This window comes from Melanostigma gelatinosum (assembly GCF_949748355.1).
Source record: "Melanostigma gelatinosum genome assembly, chromosome: 5".
Lineage (NCBI taxonomy): Eukaryota > Metazoa > Chordata > Actinopteri > Perciformes > Zoarcidae > Melanostigma > Melanostigma gelatinosum.
In genome coordinates, this window is record NC_136638.1 from 10,878,623 (window position 1) to 10,896,709 (window position 18,087).

Here is an 18,087-nt window from a genome sequence, read left to right on the forward strand (position 1 = left end):
TTGTCTCGGCTCCACCTCGGGCCGCGCGCCATCCGTCGCTAATCCGCTCTGCTTGCCGCACGGAGCCCCCTGAAATGCGCCCACTCGTCTAATTAGACGGCGGAAACGGCAGAACATTTTTTTTCCAGATGCGACGGGAACCGGAAAAAAAACAACCCACATTTGCAAGCGGCTAATACCTTTGGAGCAGTCCATGCCGTGGAATCCTGGGAAGCAGTGGCACACACCAGAATTGCACTCTCCGTTGCCATGGCAATTGCGCGGGCACTCTTGCACTGAATCTGTGAAGACGACAGAAGTGAGACGGAGGGCGAGAGAGCGAGAGAGAGAGAGAGAGAGAGAGAGAGAGAGAGAGAGAGAGAGAGAGGGGAAGAGGGGAGGAGTGAGAGAGTTGGATGGCAGGCATCAAAGCATTCGATTGAATCATTGGCACCATTCATTCCTTAAGATGCTACAAATGGAGTCAAGGCGCTTGGTAGTCTCACACACACACACACACACACACACACACACACACACACACACACACACACACACACACACACACACATCAAAAGCAAGCGTCTTCCTCAAAGATTCCTTGCATTCCTTTTTCAATGCACTTTTCACAGTGTGGGGAGAATGCATTTTGAATCAGACATTCTTCGAGACGCCGTTACCCATCCATCACTTCCCTGCTCACTATATCAGAAAATGAGAGCGCTTTACGCTCCAACCCCGTCCTCTGCTCCTTCACCCCTCCCTCTTCGCTATATTCTGGCATTTCTCCCCCGTTTTGATTGTTTACCGCTCACTCCGGCCCCCCACCGAGGTCATTCATACTTCATCCCGGTGTGGTTGTTTGGTGCATCTCCGCAGAGTTATGCTGGTGTGAGTGTGTGTGTTTTTTTTCTGGCTGGTGTTCGTACATGACTTCAGCGCTCCATCCACCTCTCACTGCCTCTCAACCCACTTACAAAGACCAAAAGAAGTTTGGTGGGAAGAAAAAAGGAGGCATTTTTTTGGACTCTTATCCGTCCCTTCCTCCTCTCGCTCTTGCTTTTCTTTTTTTCAGCTTCCACTTTCCTTACACAAAGCATGACTCAGCCTATCTTCCTCTCGAACACTTCCTCCGTGGTTTTCTGTGCTCAGCCACCCCCCCCCCTCCCCCTCTCCCACGGATCTAAGCCCCGTGCCTCCCTGTTACCCTAATGCCGGCCTCCCTTTCATTCCCCTCTTCAGCTCCTCCTTCTCCCATCCTTCACTCCACTTCACTCCATTCTGGTTTTGCCCCCACCATTATGTGTCTCCTCCAGCTCCCCCTCTCACTACTCGCTCCAATTCTGCCCTCGCCGCCTCTGCCTCTCCCTCTGTCGACCACTCTTGCTGCTGAAAGCACTCGCGCCAGATATTGACAGTGAAGGATTCTTTCACTCGGCTTGACTCTTTCTATCCATCCCCCTTGTTCTCGCACTCATGCCTCCAACACAATTGAAATCATTTGGGCCGCTGTTTCAGGTCCTAACAACGTTTTTTTTTGGATCCATCTTTATGTTTTTTACACATGCACAGACACCAAGTGATTCCACGCTCTCCGGTGTGATGAGTTGTGTTTTGTTTTTGAATGCGCACTGTCAATTTCTCCCACTTCGTTTTGGCAAAAACACATCTTTGAAGCTCACTAAACGGTCCTGCCTACTTGACTATGTCGCTATGGTTGTGTTGCTAGCGGCAACGTTGTGCACACCGGCGAGTGTTTTTGCACCCTGCGAATGTGTCAAGTCTTTGAGAAATGGGGGACTAAATCTGACTGAAATGCTTCCATGTCCCAGCAATTGTACACATCAAATGTCTGCAGGGTCTTTGAGAGTATACGACTGCATATGTGACAACAAGCGGTGGCACTCGAGTCAGCAGCATCCGGCGGCGCTGAAGTTGGGGGCTGAAGTTTGAAAGTTGAGAAAAACAATCTGGGGGTGTGGAATTAGAGAGAATCGCGCTCGCCTGACCTCGTCTCTGCTTGAGGATAGCGGCTCGAGGCTACATTAGTCGCTACAAGCGTGACACACCTGAACCTATGACCAAAGCGTTTGAGTTGAATTGTGGGTAATGTAGGGATTGGGTTTTGACGACAAAGAAGAACCCTTGGAATAAATAAAGACAACGTTGATTCTGCCGCATCGATTCTTATTCTAAAAACCTGTCCGACAGTGTTATCCTGCAGGAGTGCGATGCTAAATGGGCGGAGGGCTCCTTTGAATCGGTCACTGGTAATGAATAGCCTCGTCTCGCTCCTCTTTCCCTCTCCTGAATGCCGGTGCTTAATTTCATTTGACCTCCCGTCCTGCCTCTCCCTCACTCCAGCGCGCAGCTACGAACGCTGACTCTGTCTCACCCATGACGTTTGTGCCGAAGGAGACCGCCTCTCTCTCCCGGCCGTCGTTGTAGAACGCCAGGTGCCAGGCGCCGGCGTCCAGGTACTGCACAAACACCGCCTCGTTGAGGACCACGGTTTGGATGCTCCTCCTCTCCCGTGGAGACTCCACCACGCTCCACTTCTCCTTCCCGTCCAGGCGCTCCATATAGTCATACTGCGGGAGAGGGGGAAAAAAAAGAAGTGTGGGGTTGAGGGGAGGTGAGAATGTGAGTATGAACTATGAAGTGCTGCGCTGGCACTTTTTTTTCGACTTAGAAAAACAACCAATAGTTGTGTATGCAGGAAGATTAAAAGATGGGGGAAGTAAGGGTGGCTGGAAAATGCCAGAGAAGCACTAAGAATGCCACAGAGACATCCTTGAGGGCTGTCATTCCACAGAACGTGTTTTCCACTGCTGCACAGTGGCCTCAACTTCACGGCCTTTACCAGCTCAAGTCGGGCCAGCCAGCGAAAAACGCTTGTTCGGATGCAATTATCCAATTCTACAAATCAAATCTGCTGTTAACTGTAGTCTCTAATTAATAAGAGGCACTAAAAGTTACATTACTGTGAAATTTAATTAAGTGTAACTGTAAGACTAAATGAGTTTTTTCAAACAACCATTATAATGAATCACGTATTAATTTCAGGCTGTCCCATGACACAAGCAAGTTTTTCTTCATCCATTCTCCATTGCAGCTGATCAATATGAAGATAATGTGTTCCTAATGAATGGAATTATAATTACGTGATTAGGCTTTTACCCTAAAGGTGTAAGAGATGCTTAATCTAGAACTCGCTCGCGCTCGGTGCCAGATCTCACCTGTGCGTGTGAAGGAGGCAGGCCCTTGCGGATGTACACGCCGAACAGGGCGTCCTTGCCGAGCGAGATGTTGAACTTGAGGAACTGGGGTTGTCCGAGGTGGAGCAGGGACCTCCAAAACACTCCCGGGGGCACTTCTTGGGTCACCCGCCTCCCGACCTCAATGTTGCCCGTGTCTATGCTGCTGTTCCGGCCCGCCCACGGCCCTGGAGCGAGGGGAAAAGAAACTGCATAACCTGTGATTACGGGCATCGATTGTCAGAGTCAACAGTTAAATCATCATAAAACTTCATGGCCGTCGAATAGCAGAGGACGAGCACCATTAGCTCTGCAAACGGCGGGCCCCGAGTTTACGTTAAAGCCCCGGTGTTGCTACGTTCGCCCGGTGATGCCTTTTGTGTCGGAGCCTTTGAGACTGTGGACTTTGTTGTCTGGGCTAAAACGAGAGAGGGCTGATAGAAGTGCAGGGCAGAGCTTTCTAAGAAGACGTGCAGACAGCATCCTGCAATCAGGTCAGCCATCTAACAGCAGTGTGTTGGGTCCCAGACACAAAAACAACGACTGAGAGTGAGTGTGCGTGCGTGTGCGTGTGTGTGTGCGGAATAGCAACGAAATAAAAGTAACAATGAGGAGAACAACAGCAGCATCTGGCCGAGACGGCTGGGGAACACAACACAACAGTCCTCTCATTAATACAGAATACAGACACAGAGCAGCAGCCCACACGTACCGATAGCACATGCTGTGTGTGTTACAGAGCCAGATCGAGCGAGTGAAGGAAGAAGAGATAGAGAACCGCATGGGGGCCTTAAAAGAGAGAAGGCAGGGGGGGGGGGGGGGACTTCTGTCTGAGACGATACAACAAGCCAGAGACAACTCAGCGGAGTGGTTAAACAGCACACACTGATAGCACAGCGACTGTGTCATGAATTATGAAAATATTTTAGTGTGGTGTGAGTTTGTTTGTGTGTGGGGAAAAAAAAAATAAATCTATTGGGGTTTTAGTGTGTGACGCACAGCAGACACAGCATTTAAAAAGCCTTAAAGGATGAGACTGGCGCTCTTGTTTTCAACAAATCCGACAAAGTGTTAGTCTGTCCTTCAAATACTTCTCGACTTTCCCACCCCGTCTGTTGCACTCAGCCACAAGCCAACTTGTTTCCACTGAACACGTAAATCTTTAAAGAAAATGGGTTTTAAAAATATATATATATGGTGAGTATACTGCATTTGTTGGGGACTATTTTTCTTGAGCTGCGGATTAATTTGGCAAGCCAGTGAGTATTTACAGCACCGGTATTCTGCTTGTGGTGCTTCGTCCAAATATCATCGTTACGAAAGAACACAGTGCGGCTCACTGATGTGTTTTTATTCGTTTTTTTGGACAACAATGGAGCTCCGTGACACAGAGGAAACGTCGGGTTTCCAACAGTGCTTGTAAGTAGGTTAATACACTGTTGGTTTTGGTGTTCTCATGGGATTTGTTGACAATGTGAATATCACCTGCCTTATCCTCTTCGATGGCAGGCTGCACTGTTTTGCTCTGCATGCAGTGTGTGTGTGTGTGTGGACTCTTGTGTGTGTGGGTGTGTGTGTGTGTGGGGGGGGGGGGGGGGTTGTGTGATGGTGTGCTGCAGTTCATACCTCTGCCTCCAGAGGGCAGCGTGGCCACATCGCTGTTGACAGGCAAGCCAGCCCCCAGTCCGTTGTTTAACACAGGGCCGTCGGATGGCTTGAGCTTCCATGTCAAACCCAGCAAGTTGATCGCTGCACACAGAGGGATGGAGATGGAGAGAGAGGGAGAGAGAGGGAGAAGAGGAGGGAGTGTGAGGACATATGACTTGAACAGTGGATTGTCTACAAGACTGATGTGAAAAAAAGCCAAACTTGAAAGCTCATCAAGACAAAGAAACACAGGAGGCCAAACCTGTGAGTCTGATCTGTCATCAATACGTGCAGCTTTCATAGCGCGCCCCCTTTCCCTTTTTTGTTAATGCAATCAAAAACACTGCGAACAAAGTGGCAGGTAACCGACAGCATGGAAACCGAGGCAAGACTTGCAAAACAGACAATTATAAACCATAATGATCCTTCTTTTCTTCTTTTGTTTTTTCCTCTTTTCGCTCCCCCCCCTCAACCTCTCACAGTCTTCTTTCAACTTGACAGCATCTCCGGCTTTTATTTGGAGGCTTTTTCACCATCTCGCAGAGAGCGAGTGACAGATTGCTCTCTGAAGAGATCGCTCCACGACTCCCTCCTTTCTCTTCTCCTCTTCTTTTGTCCTCCGTTGTGTTACCGTGTGCTGGTGGGATGAGACTGCTCCGGTGTGTTCGCTCCTCACTCTGTCAGCTCTTTACTCGTCTCTTCCCTCCTTAGCTTGCTGCCAAAGCGTTGCCCGGTGTGGATGCGCTGCATTTGTGTGAGGGACTATTTCACAGCTGTGGATTAATACACGTTCGGGGTGCTATAGTGAGTATTTACAGCGCGGGGAGTATACCCGTGTCCGTCGCAATGAAAGAAACCGTTATGCATACCCTTTGCTCACGATTGAATATTTAAAATATGTTGTGGGAAAGGCCCATTGTGCCTGCTGTGTTGTGCATATATATATATATCCATGAACCCTGTGATGTGAGCTTCGGGGATGCACACGGCGTGGATGCGCGATCGTGTCCCGATGCATTATGTAGGTGTTATTGCGTCGGCCTTATCCCCGCCACATGAGCCCCATAACACCTTGGAATCAATTTCCCTCCTCTCAAATTCTATCTCCACTTGCCCAGTTTTTGCACACACAGGGATGAGTGAAAAAAGTTGCAAGAAAAAGGAGAGACGCGGCTTCGGGAATTGCTGCCGGGGCAGACTCATTCTCCCCCCCCCCCCCCACCGATGTCCCATCTCTCCTCCATCCCCGCTCTCCTCTATCTGTTTCTTTGTTTCTCCCCATTTTATGCTTCCTCTCTTTCTCCCCCTCCCTCGCTCCTGGTCAAAGGAAAGCGCTGACACCTCGGCTGCTGCCCGGCCTCCGCTGTCAGCTCTTTTTTAAAATTTTTCATGGAGGGGGTGCTGGTGCACAGAGCAAGAGAGACGGAGCGAAGGAACTACGGTGTCCTCCCCCCCCCCCCTTGTCTCTCTGTCTCTCTTCTCTCACCTCTTGCCCTCTCCTCTCTCACCACACTGACCTTCATTCCTCTCTCCCTTTTCCTTTTAATTCCCCCTTTCCCCCCTCCTCCTTCTTCTCTTCTTATCTTTGCCTGTCCTTCCTCCTAGATAATGCAGACATGCATCCGCGCACACATTCATGCGCGCGCGAAGATGGTATCACGGGGAAGCAGTCGATGGAAAGATTGCCAATTGAATCGGCAGGAGACAGTAAGCTTATAGCGAGTCTATTGTGACGGTGCTCTCCATCTAGGTCATGCCCAAGAACGCATCAGACAGCCCTATAGTTGGCTGTGTACGTCTGCTCATTGTGTGTGTGTTTAAGGGGCCAGTGCACATGTATGGTTTTCCTAAATGAGTTTTTCTCTCTCTTCCATTTCCTTTTTTTTTTTTTAGTCCGTGGGCGGTTGTGAGAAGTTGACCAATAGATGGCACTCTTACTCCTTGGCGACAAGGAGCACAAAAGCCAACGCTTTGTCAACAGGTTTCTTTTGCAGCAACACAAAGAGCAGGAGAGACAGAGAGAGAGAGAGAGACAGAGGGAGAGGACGAGAGACAGAGGGAGAGAGAGACAGACAGACAGAGGGAGAGAGAGAGAGAAATAGAGAGAGAGAGACACACAGACAGAGAGACAGACAGAGAGAGAGGGAGAGAGAGACAGACAGAGGGAGAGAGAGAGAGAGACAGAGGGAGAGAGAGACAGACAGACAGAGGGCGAGAGAGAGAGAAATAGAGAGAGAGAGACACACAGACAGAGAGACAGACAGAGAGAGAGGGAGAGAGAGACAGACAGACAGAGGGAGAGAGAGAGAAATAGAGAGAGAGAGACACATACAGAGAGACAGACAGAGAGAGAGGGAGAGAGAGACAGACAGACAGAGGGAGAGAGAGAGAAATAGAGAGAGAGAGACACATACAGAGAGACAGACAGAGAGAGAGGGAGAGAGAGACAGACAGAGGGAGAGAGAGAGAGAGACAGAGGGAGAGAGAGACAGACAGACAGAGGGAGAGAGAGAGAGAAATAGAGAGAGAGAGACACATACAGAGAGACAGACAGAGAGAGAGGGAGAGAGAGACAGACAGAGGGAGAGAGAGAGACACATACAGAGAGACAGACAGAGAGAGAGGGAGAGAGAGACAGACAGAGGGAGAGAGAGAGACACATACAGAGAGACAGACAGAGAGAGAGGGAGAGATGGAGAGAGAGAGAGAGAGACACATACAGAGAGAGAGACAGAGAGAGAGAGAGAGATGGAGGGAGAGAGAGAGCGAGAGAGATAGAAAGACGGAGACAAAGAGAGACACGTGTTATCATTCTCCTAGCACCATCCCTCATTCTAACAACACTTCTGACTTTGTTGGGGTGTAATTTCAGTCAAAATGAAACCTCTGAAATTGATGTCTTTAGCATTGTGTTGCCATGATTTTAAGCATTTTCTTTGCGGATCATAATTGCCGTAATTACTGTTTTTGAAGCAGCATTGGAAGGCTTTATTAAATGCCATGCCAATGAAGACAATCTGAATCGAATTCTACAGACAGATACAAGGAGAACAAGAGAGTCTGACTTGGGCTGCGTTCCTTTTTAATCTCTGTCTTCTCACACACACACACACACACACACACACACACACACACACACACACACACACACACACACACACACACACACACACACACACACACACACACACACACACACAGACACAGACAGACACAGACACACACATGTACACGTAGAAAGATCACAGAGAAACAGGTTTAACAAACAAACGAGTCGGATTCAAAATAGATCTGTTGCTTCGAGAGGTTCTTGTTTTATTTTTATGCAATCTCGATGCATAATTTAGAGAGGCAAAGTGCTTGCCAGTATCGTCTGCAGAAGACAGCATCTGAAACAGCGGCAGCAGCACACGTGATCCCGTGACAAAAGAAGAAGAAAAATGGACAGCGTGATGGACAGAGGGACGAGGACCGGGGGGGGGGGGGGGGTGGGGGTCAGGGGTCTTGAAGGAGTCGCGCCGAACCTCGGCAGAGAGGAGGCGAACAGGAGAGGAACAGAGAGAATACTGGAGGACAGAAAGGATCTGAGAGAATGTTAAAGAACATATAGAATCCCCTGAGGATAAAAAAAGAACAAAAAAGCAGGGAAACAGGCTACGTGATGATGACGATGCTGCAGAGAAGAGAGGATGAGATGAATAACAGCCCCTACGGATGGAATGAGGAACGGAGAAGAAGATGGCAAGTGGAGGGGAAAGATTTAAGGGATGAGTGGCCCTGCATTGCGTTGACTGGTTGGGTGAGAAAAGATGGCGGTGAGAAAAGATGGCGGTGAGAAAAGATGGCGGTGAGAAAAGATGGCGGTGATTCATGCTCCGACGGTAAGTGGTTCTCAAAACAGGCAATCGGACAGAAATACAAAGCTCATGTGGGCTGTCTCATGTGTGGTTTGGGAAATATTTATACGTGTCAGAGTTAAAGGGTGCAAAATGGATTTCTGCATGGGGGGTGGGGAGAAAGGTGACTTTGTGGGCAGACTGCTCACTGAGCGTCCCCTGACTGGAAGATATTGTATCATCATCATTCTGTTCTCTGGAACATGTTCCAACTGTTCAAACTCTCTCGCTCACCCGTCACACACACACACACACACGCACACACTATTCTTTGCCATCTCCCCTGGCCGTCCTGGTAAATGCATATTAACTGTTCTAATTCACCACTAAATTAACAACTCTGACCTCAATTAGGGCGATAATTGTAGCTGAGACCAGCCCCGCCCATCCTCAGCCCGGCTGCTAATTGGTTAGGAAGCCTTTTCTCTGCCCCCCCTCACGACACACCTTTGCGTTTTTTCTGTATTGCTCGCACCTCCCCCCCCCCCCCCCCCCCCCCCCCGTCTCTGCAGCAAAAGGGGTGCGGTGCGAACACGGAGGGAGAGAGACTGAGGGGGGGGGGGGGGGAAAGCAGCGTGCTGCCCCTCATCTGCTCAATATTCAGGCCATTTGGGATGTTTCTTAGAATTTACAACACAATATCCACTTATGTAGTCTATAAATAAAGCGGGCTTGTCTCTCAGATACGTTTTTTTGCTGAGGCTGAGATCATTTAGAGTCCCAGACAGAGGGACGGGGGCGGCGGTTGGCTGCTGCCCTCGGGGGTCATAGACACTGAGAGAGACAATTTGTCTGCTCCTGTGTGTGTGTGTGTGTGTGTGTGTGTGTGTGTATCTGCGTATGCATGCTTAAAATCGCACGGTGTTAACAACAAGTGCACGCACGCAGACACACACACACACACACACACACACACACACACACACACACACACACGCACACACACACACACACACACACACACACACAGCAACCCCCGGCGGGACCTCCTTACCCAGCTGATGCAACTGAACTGTAATTGACTGCAACACAAAAGGTTATGTGAGTTTTTCTCGCAGCTCCCACCTGCAGAACAGCGTCTGGCGGAGAGAAACGGCAACTCACTCAATCACGCAGCAGAAATGGCTTCCTTATTGGCACTGAGCTATTGAGACGGCCCGCGTGCGCGTGTGTCTGTGTGATGGGGCTAAATGAAAAGAGATGTGAATCTGAGTGACGTCCTCCTTTCTGAATCCTCATTTCCTCTTCAGATATCTCTACCCTAACCCCCCCCCCCCCCCGCCCCTCCCTGCGCCTTCTTCCTCTCCTCATCAACCCACTCTGCCTCGTCCCATCCCTTCCTACCTCGGTCCTCTCCCTCTCATCGATCTGTATTAGAAACAGGATATGAGGAACTATGCTATCCTATCGCAGATCAGAGAGGGCGAGGGCCAAGAGACGGAGAGGCTGAAAGAAAATGAGAGACGCGGGAGAGGAGAAGAGAGGACAGACATTTCTTTCTTTCGCTTCGCCATCATCCGTCTCCTGTTTCCAACACAGGACTAGTGAAGCACCATGGGCCTAATTGGACCAACGATTGGGCCCAGATAAGACCCGCACTAATGAATAAATGAATGAGGAAATAAAAGAATGAAATGAGCCCACGCGCGCTTGATGCGGGGCGGTGCAAACGCTCCGCAGTGATGTCAGACAGGCTGTGAATTCTGGATATATGCACGACATCAAAGCAAAGAATAGATCCTCCAAAGCACGTAGAGACACTCCAGGTAAACAGACAGCAAGTCGAAGGACAAACATTGATGTTTTCCACCGTGTACTGGCTGAACAAGTGTGCACTGGGTTTTGTATCACCTGGCCCATGCTGATGACCCATTCATCCCTCTGGTGCAGATGGTATAGCGCCTTGTGGCCGGTCCCGGCCATGCCCTGCCCTCTCCCTGGACCGGCGACGTGTGGTAAGATCCTAACCTTTATCAGTGCGACAGGCCCTGCTGCTCGGGACACACGCTCCCCGTCTGATCCTGATGCCCAGGTTCCTGCATTCACCATGTGCCCTCACCTCACCCCAGCACATACACACACACACACACACACACCAAATGTATGTGGACGCACACCCACACTGGCATGAGCGACACATCCTGACCTCCAGCTGTTCCACCTCGTATCGCCAGACGGGAAGCCACATGCAGAGCGAGAGGAGAATTTGGGGTCAAGGAGCTGGCTTTGGAAGGCAGCCACAACGTGAGAGACCAGCAGGTCCGACAGAACGGAAGCAGACACACACACACACACACACACACACACACCCACACACACACACACACACTCAAGGGGCTCGCTGTCTTTGTTTCTTATTGAAAAAAAACAACCTTGGGTCAGGACCCCCTGGGGGTTTGAAAGATAAAGCTGAGGAGTCCAGAGATGAATGATAAGATAAGAAGGAAACAACAACATATTTCTGCTGGCAAAAGATATGATTTATCTGATTTGGGATTAATCTTGAATAAAAAGAAAAAAAAAAGTGAAATGACAGTTTCACTTCTTCAGGTATCTTAAAAATATTCAAATGAAGCAATCCAAGAAGGGAACATCACTCACATAACTTTTGATCAGGGGCCACTGGTAGACACATCTGTCAAAAAAATGAATAACATCATAAAAAAAAACTAAAACTTGAATACACAATCAGCAACATAGTTGGATTTTCTCTCCATTTTTCTGATTGTCTTCTAATTCCAGAGGCATGTAGTACGGCAGTGGGATGAGACTCCCCACAGGGCTGTTCAGATGAACCTGACAGGTTGTAAGATGATTAAAAAAAGGTGGGAATGAAGAGGGGGAAAGAAGTCATATTTCTGCCGAAAAAACAAATTACTTTCAGAAGACTTTGGTTTTTTTGGACTGTGAAATTCAAAAAATAGTTTCACCTCCTGAAGCCTCTGAAAACGATTCAAACTAGAGACCGTCTTGGATCACACCAGCCGCAGCACCAAATCAGGCCAGGGGCATACCGACCCCGCTTCCTACCGACCCCGCTACGTCCGATGCTCTTGCTTGGAATACACTCGTCTTGGGACTTGGCCTTCATTTTGAGCTCAACTACAGACTTTAAAAGTGATGTTCCTGCATCTTGCATGGCTGTGATGATCTTGCGTTGAGAAAATCTCCCCAAAGTCAACAGACAGACATTAAAACAAAGTAGTGAAAACCTGTTCTGTGGTAGTCCCTGCTACAGTAAGTGTCTCCAGGGCTACATTTTGTCACGATGACACTCACAAGGTACAGCACCAGCGTTGCACTCTCGCAGCTGTTCATGAAACAATCAAAGAAAGGAACAGCACACTTTGGCTCAACGACTTGCAAGTGTTCGCTAGTAGACATCGATTCACCAAAAAATGGGGCCAGAGCTGTTAAAAAACAACACATAATCTGCGATGCATTGCATGTCTGTTCCCTATTGCTCCCTACATGTTCTATTCCTTGAAACATTGTCTTGAGACAGTGGCTCCCAAACGTGATAGCCGGTATCTTAAAAAAGATAAAGATGAGGAATACAAATCATATTTACGTGCTTTGCTTTCTTTATTTCGACATGATGAATAATTCACCAGTCAGATCCAAGAGGGGAACATTGCTCTCTGGTTGAATGCTCTGAACTCATAGAGGAGGCACTGCTTTGCTTTTAAAAGGTCAAAATGAATTGGGAACCACTTCATTAAGCTGTCAATGTTGCAGGAAGCCGTTATTTATTGTAAAAACGTGCTAATCAGTGTCTTTGTGTGTCAGGAAACATTAAGTTGGAGGCGTGGTGACGTGACATCTCGGGGGTGGCTTGGTCCTGTTTTTATTATTTTAATCAATGTGATGTGATAATTGTCTCAGGTGTTTTTGAAAAGTGGCTCCCCCTTTTGATTGGCTGTTAGAGCCTGCGGGCTTTAGTATGAAAGCCGAGGCGTCAAACTCTGACAATGTACAGGAATTCAACCTTTTCTTTCTAATTATTTCCTTTTCCTATGCGCCTGTCTGGTGTCCGTTGGTTCGACGACGCTCAGACAGAAAAGAGTCTTAAAACTGAGTGCAAATCTGTAAACACGCTCTCCTGAAACGCCCCTGTTTTCTACCCAGCTGCCAGGTGATCACCACTCCACTGCAGCCAGCGTCATGACAAAAACATGCACTTTTTGTTTTTTCCTTCACAAAATGCAAACTCTGATTACATTAATAGCCGGCGTATTTTGACAGAGCTCTGCGTCTTTGAGCAGTAAAAACCATTCACGTGTTATTATGTAAGGCAGCGTCGTTATGAATGCACTTACGAGCGGTACGAATGGGCAGTCAGCGATTGTGATCAGTCTGGTACAGCGAGACGGCAATGATGGATGGAAAGTGGTCGGCTCAGAGGCATGAAGGTCACACTCGATGACACCGTGTGTGTGTGTGTGTGTGTGTGTGTGCGTGCGTGTGTTTAATCAATAGACAAGGGGAGCTGAGAGCAAGACTAAAAATACATTGCGTCAGTGTGTGTGCGCGTGCTTGTGCGCTCTCATTCATCAGTGGTGACAATACCATGTGGAGTATGCCACTGAGCCTGACAAATTCAGCCATCACACGCTCGCACATTCACACGAAACACCCCCGCGAAGGTGACACCGGCGCCCGCGAGCCAGTTTACTCATCGCAGTCAAGGGCACACCTGTGTCTGTGTGAAAACAGTCCACCTGGACCCTGAAATGTCCTCGATCTTTCATCACACCGGCCTCCTCATCTCCTTGCTAACGCATCCCTTTTTTCTGTCTTATTTTCTCTCTCCCCGTGCATCTCTCCGAGACGTACATCCGTCTTCTGGCTTCTAACTTATTTTGTCATCGCACCGCCCCCCCCCCCCCCCCTCGTCCTCCCCCCTCTCTCTCCCTCTCTCTCTGTCACACTCCCTCTGTTCGCCGCTCGCTGTGATCAATTAGGAGACATTAGTCCCACGGATATTTCCGGGTGACAGGACCTCAGGAGGCCACGCTCTCCTTAATCTCTCCTCCCTCTGCCTGGCCTCGGTCCTCCCCCCCCCGTCGGCTACCCTCCTTTTTTCCCGGCAGTGAAAACAACAGACCACTCTCCTCTCTCCCCCTCAATCTCGCTCTCTCGTCCCTTGTGGTGCCAACTGTGACATGTCAGCCTCAGCCCTCCGCCTCTGTCTGTCCAGCCATCTATCCTCCTCTTCCTCTCCCCTTTATGTTCTGGCCACACGCTGACGGTGTCTCCCTTCTTCCCCTCTGCCCTCTATGCTCTAACTCTATCCCTTCCGTCTCCCTGTATCTCGCTCTCTCCAGGTTGCCGTACACAACGACGGGCACGTCTTCCCTCCCGCATGCCAGCCGCTCACCTGTATCCTAGCAACCACCTCTCCTTTGGCTCCGGCGCTCCATGCGGAGCAAGCAAACAAGACGCCGGGGGAATGAAGAACAAGCAGTGTCGTTTATCCTGCTCCCTCCATCCGTTCAGTCATTCCTTCACACGTAAAGACAAGGCCATACTCCGCCGCAGTTGGGAGCTAAATGCGTGAGCCGAACAAAATAATTCTCTCTAACTCACACAAACACACATTTATTTGTACAGATATGCAGAGACACACAGCTGCACATGCTTATTCCATGTTGTGTATCCATGTGTGTGTGTGTGTGTGTATCTGTGTGTGTTTATCTCATCCCCATGGCTCCATTCTAACAGTAGGACACAGTGAAGAAGCATCAAAGAGATAACATCTACCGTGCTCCTGAAGCATGCTGAGTCCAGCCTTTCTAAAAGGTTCTCCTTGTGTATCCACACGTGTGTGTGTGTGTGTGTGTTTCTGGAAGGTTGTTCAGTGTTTATTTATGGCCTTAAGAAGCGTGAAAGAAAAAGAAAAAGAAAAAAGGATTTAGTTTGAAGGCCAGCGAGCCCACAAAGCCTTCGCTATCAGACACACACGTTGTCGTGCACACATCCCGCAGGTAGCTCTTTGGGGAGGAGTACTCACACACAATACGCTCACGCGTGCTCGCACAAAAAAATGAAAAGTGCTGTTTCGGCACATGTGTCCTGGTGTAATTTATGAGCGGGCTCCTGGGCGGACGCCTCAGCGGGGTCCTCTTCACGCTGCATGGCTCTGGGTGCTCTGCAGAATCCCCCCAGTGAGTGCTGGGCTTTCTCACACACACACACACACACACAGACACACACACAGACACACACACACACACACACACACACAAGGCTCTACAAAATCCCCCTTATGAGCAGTGAACTCTTCCGACCGAAACTCGCTGCACGATTAACGCTACAAAAAGCGAGGTAAACACAAGGGTTTCAGGCTTGGCAGCACTGCTACAGCTCTGTTCAGCACAGACAAAACACCGGAGCAAAACATTTCCAGCTGAAAAAAAGGAGCCCCACGGTTCGCAAAAGTAATACTGTAATGAGAATAAAGTATCATTACAGCCTCTTTCAGCTTACCGAATTATTGCCACTTGCACAATTAAGTTTGGTGGCAAAGCACTGATGTTTGGCATACAATAAAACAGTAAATACACAGAAAGTGGCGCTGAAAGGAAAATGTCCTTATACACTGAAGTCCATTATAAAAAGGCTCCAATGTACAGCACAGTATATGCACACTGTGTTGGTAGAGCATGCCAGTCTCATTTTGAGCTATAAAAACTCCTTTCTTATTGTGGCTAAAAAGCTAATGCTAATAATTATCAAGACAGACATTTGCAACACAGTTAACAAGTTGTATGTGTCTGGGAAGTACCCAGCTGGCGCACTAACACTGATTAGTGGTAACAAAAAAAGAAAAAAGAAGAAGTGCAGATAAGGCAAGCAATTATGTCCTCAGATTTACACATTTTTGAAATATTTTCCTCATTAGTTCCTTATCAGCTTCATATTATTAACGATGACATGTCCCCTGATGAAAACAAATATTTGTGTCATTGCATTCCCCAAGTGAGCCCCAACGCTGCTGATAGAAATAAGACGGAGGATTTGGTGAGTTCCTACGCTCCACGACATCCCTGCCCTCAAGTCTCTCCGGGGAAGGTCCTTCCTTCCTCCGTATGTGGCTGTCCAGCGCGGTGTGACCGCGCAAAGCTCAGGAGAGGCCAGATCGGTCTGTGTGCCCCAAGGCAAGGGGCCTTGATCTGCTCTGGAGGACGCGGCCCGCTCTCAAGGGCACTCAGAGGGGGTACACACACACACACACACACACACACACACACATATGAACAGACTGGAGAGTGCACGTGTGCTTTTTGGACACATCCAGGTTTGCATGCTGAAGTGCACGTAGCCCACGTGTACACACACATACACACACGCACATTCACTGTGGATGGGGAGATGTATGGTGATGTATTTATAAATATATATATATATTTATAAATAATGTAAAATTGTATTAATAATGTATGTAGAGGAGATAAGGAGGTTGTTCTTTCTGCTGATGCCACTGTTTCCTAAGATCTCCCATCTGTTGCCTCTAGTCTCTCGGGTAAGAGGCCAATCAAGGGCTCGGTGACACATCTGCCTCCTCACACACACACACACACACACACACACACACACACACACGCACACACGCACGCACACACACACACACAAACACAGCCAAACATACATAGATTTTTTGTTCCTCCTCTTTGTCTATCTCTCACACACACACACACACACACACACACACACACACAGGCCTGCATTCTCCTGTCCAGTGAACCAGGTCAAGAGGAAGAGGATCAAATCCTCGCCCACGCACACACACACACACACACTCCCCGACTCGCTGCTCTTTCTCTCTCTCTTCCCTTCAGATCAACCCGAAGCCAGCCATCACAATGTCCTCCCGAGTGCTCGCTAAGTGCTCTCCTCTGAGCATCCGCCGTTCCTTTAAGTATGACTGTCGCGCATTGGCTTCAGATAAGTGAAGAGGCATCCGCTCCCCTGCTGGGTGAGTCAGGGATTCCTATCTTAACTGATACCTGCTCACGAAAAAAAGAAAGAAAAAAAGAAGCCACATTATGCTGTGGTGTGTGAATATTTGTCTGTCTGACGGTTTGCTGATGCAGAGTGGAGGCCAGGGCCCTGGCTGAGTCTCATTTTGACTGCAGTGACAACACTCCTGCACCTCGAGAATCTGCCTTGTGTTTACAACGGGCCGTTGGCTTGACGCCCCCCCCCCCACTGTGGTCTGGGTTGAATACGAGCAAAGTTCATGCGCTATGGGTCCCAGAAACAAACAGGGATAACCAACCGAAAAGAAAATGTGTGACGAAGCATGCGCATTCAAAAGACACGATTAAAGTGTCCTATTCATGAACAACATGTGGTGCGTCACATCACTTACCGATGAAGTAGGACAGCAGGACGGCCAGCAGGGCGGCAGCTGCGATGGCCGTCACCGCCGCACATTTCCAGCTGCAGTACTTGGACGGCTTCTTCAGCTTGAAGGCCGAGCGGGAGAAGGTGTTTCTGGGTAGCAGGCGAGGGGGCGGAGAATACACAGTTCCCGAGGTCAGGGGGTAACCGGGGGAGGAGCTACTGAAGAGAGGGGTGGTCCCTGACGACGTCTTGAACAGGAAGTGCCTGACGAGGGGAAGAAACACAGGGGTGAAAAAAGGTCATTATACAGGTAGAGAAAAGATAATGTTTGTGTTATGAGTCGCTTCTGCGGCTGAAACAAGTGGTTTGAAATAAAAGCTCTGGTAGAGAGGTAAACATTTGGCGGACACGCCACAGTACCGCCCAATCAGAGTGCAAGAGACAGGGTCACATATGTGCACGCTTCTGTCCAATTTCTCTTACCGATGAACCCTTCCTGCCATATGGGTTTGAACATCCTCGAACTGATTGTGTCTCCGATTCAGCCCGTTCCAGTCCCAGGTCTCGTTTTAACCTCCACCTGCTGCACTCCTTTTCTTTCCTTTTTTTTTCTCTCCCATTCCATTCCGTCGTTTCGCCTCCGCTCACCCCACTTACAATGCGCCTTGCTTCTGCTCTCGATGGCTTCAGAGGATCACTGCTGTCCCCCTTTCCTGTCCTCATTGCCCTAGTGAGGTCAGAGCTCAGAGAGGATGAAATAAGGATCATCCCTTTGGTCATATTACCCATTATCCTCTGATATCGCTGCACCTGCTTACCCAACGCGTCTCCTTCGCTACTCTCCCTCCCCTTCCCATGCTATCACTTTCCTTCCCCCTACTGCCGCTCCACTACTTCTCACATACATTACGCCTTTTCTTTTTTTCCCCTCGTCTCCTTCTCCATCCCTCCCTCCTTCC

General features: G+C 49.0%; 1 protein-coding gene across 2 annotated transcripts in view; it reads right to left on the minus strand.

Moving 5' to 3' along the window:
• tenm2a (teneurin transmembrane protein 2a) overlaps positions 1-18,087 on the minus strand; it is a gene marked incomplete at its 5' end in the record, with an annotated part of 135,414 nt that overhangs the window by 30,066 nt on the left and 87,261 nt on the right. For both annotated transcript variants that reach the window (XM_079269021.1, XM_079269020.1), the window contains 5 exons: positions 180-281; positions 2,375-2,570; positions 3,219-3,424; positions 4,863-4,985; positions 17,154-17,392. In XM_079269021.1, coding sequence (XP_079125147.1) covers positions 180-281; positions 2,375-2,570; positions 3,219-3,424; positions 4,863-4,985; positions 17,154-17,392 — 866 coding nt within the window. The remainder of the gene's footprint in view (positions 1-179; positions 282-2,374; positions 2,571-3,218; positions 3,425-4,862; positions 4,986-17,153; positions 17,393-18,087) is intronic.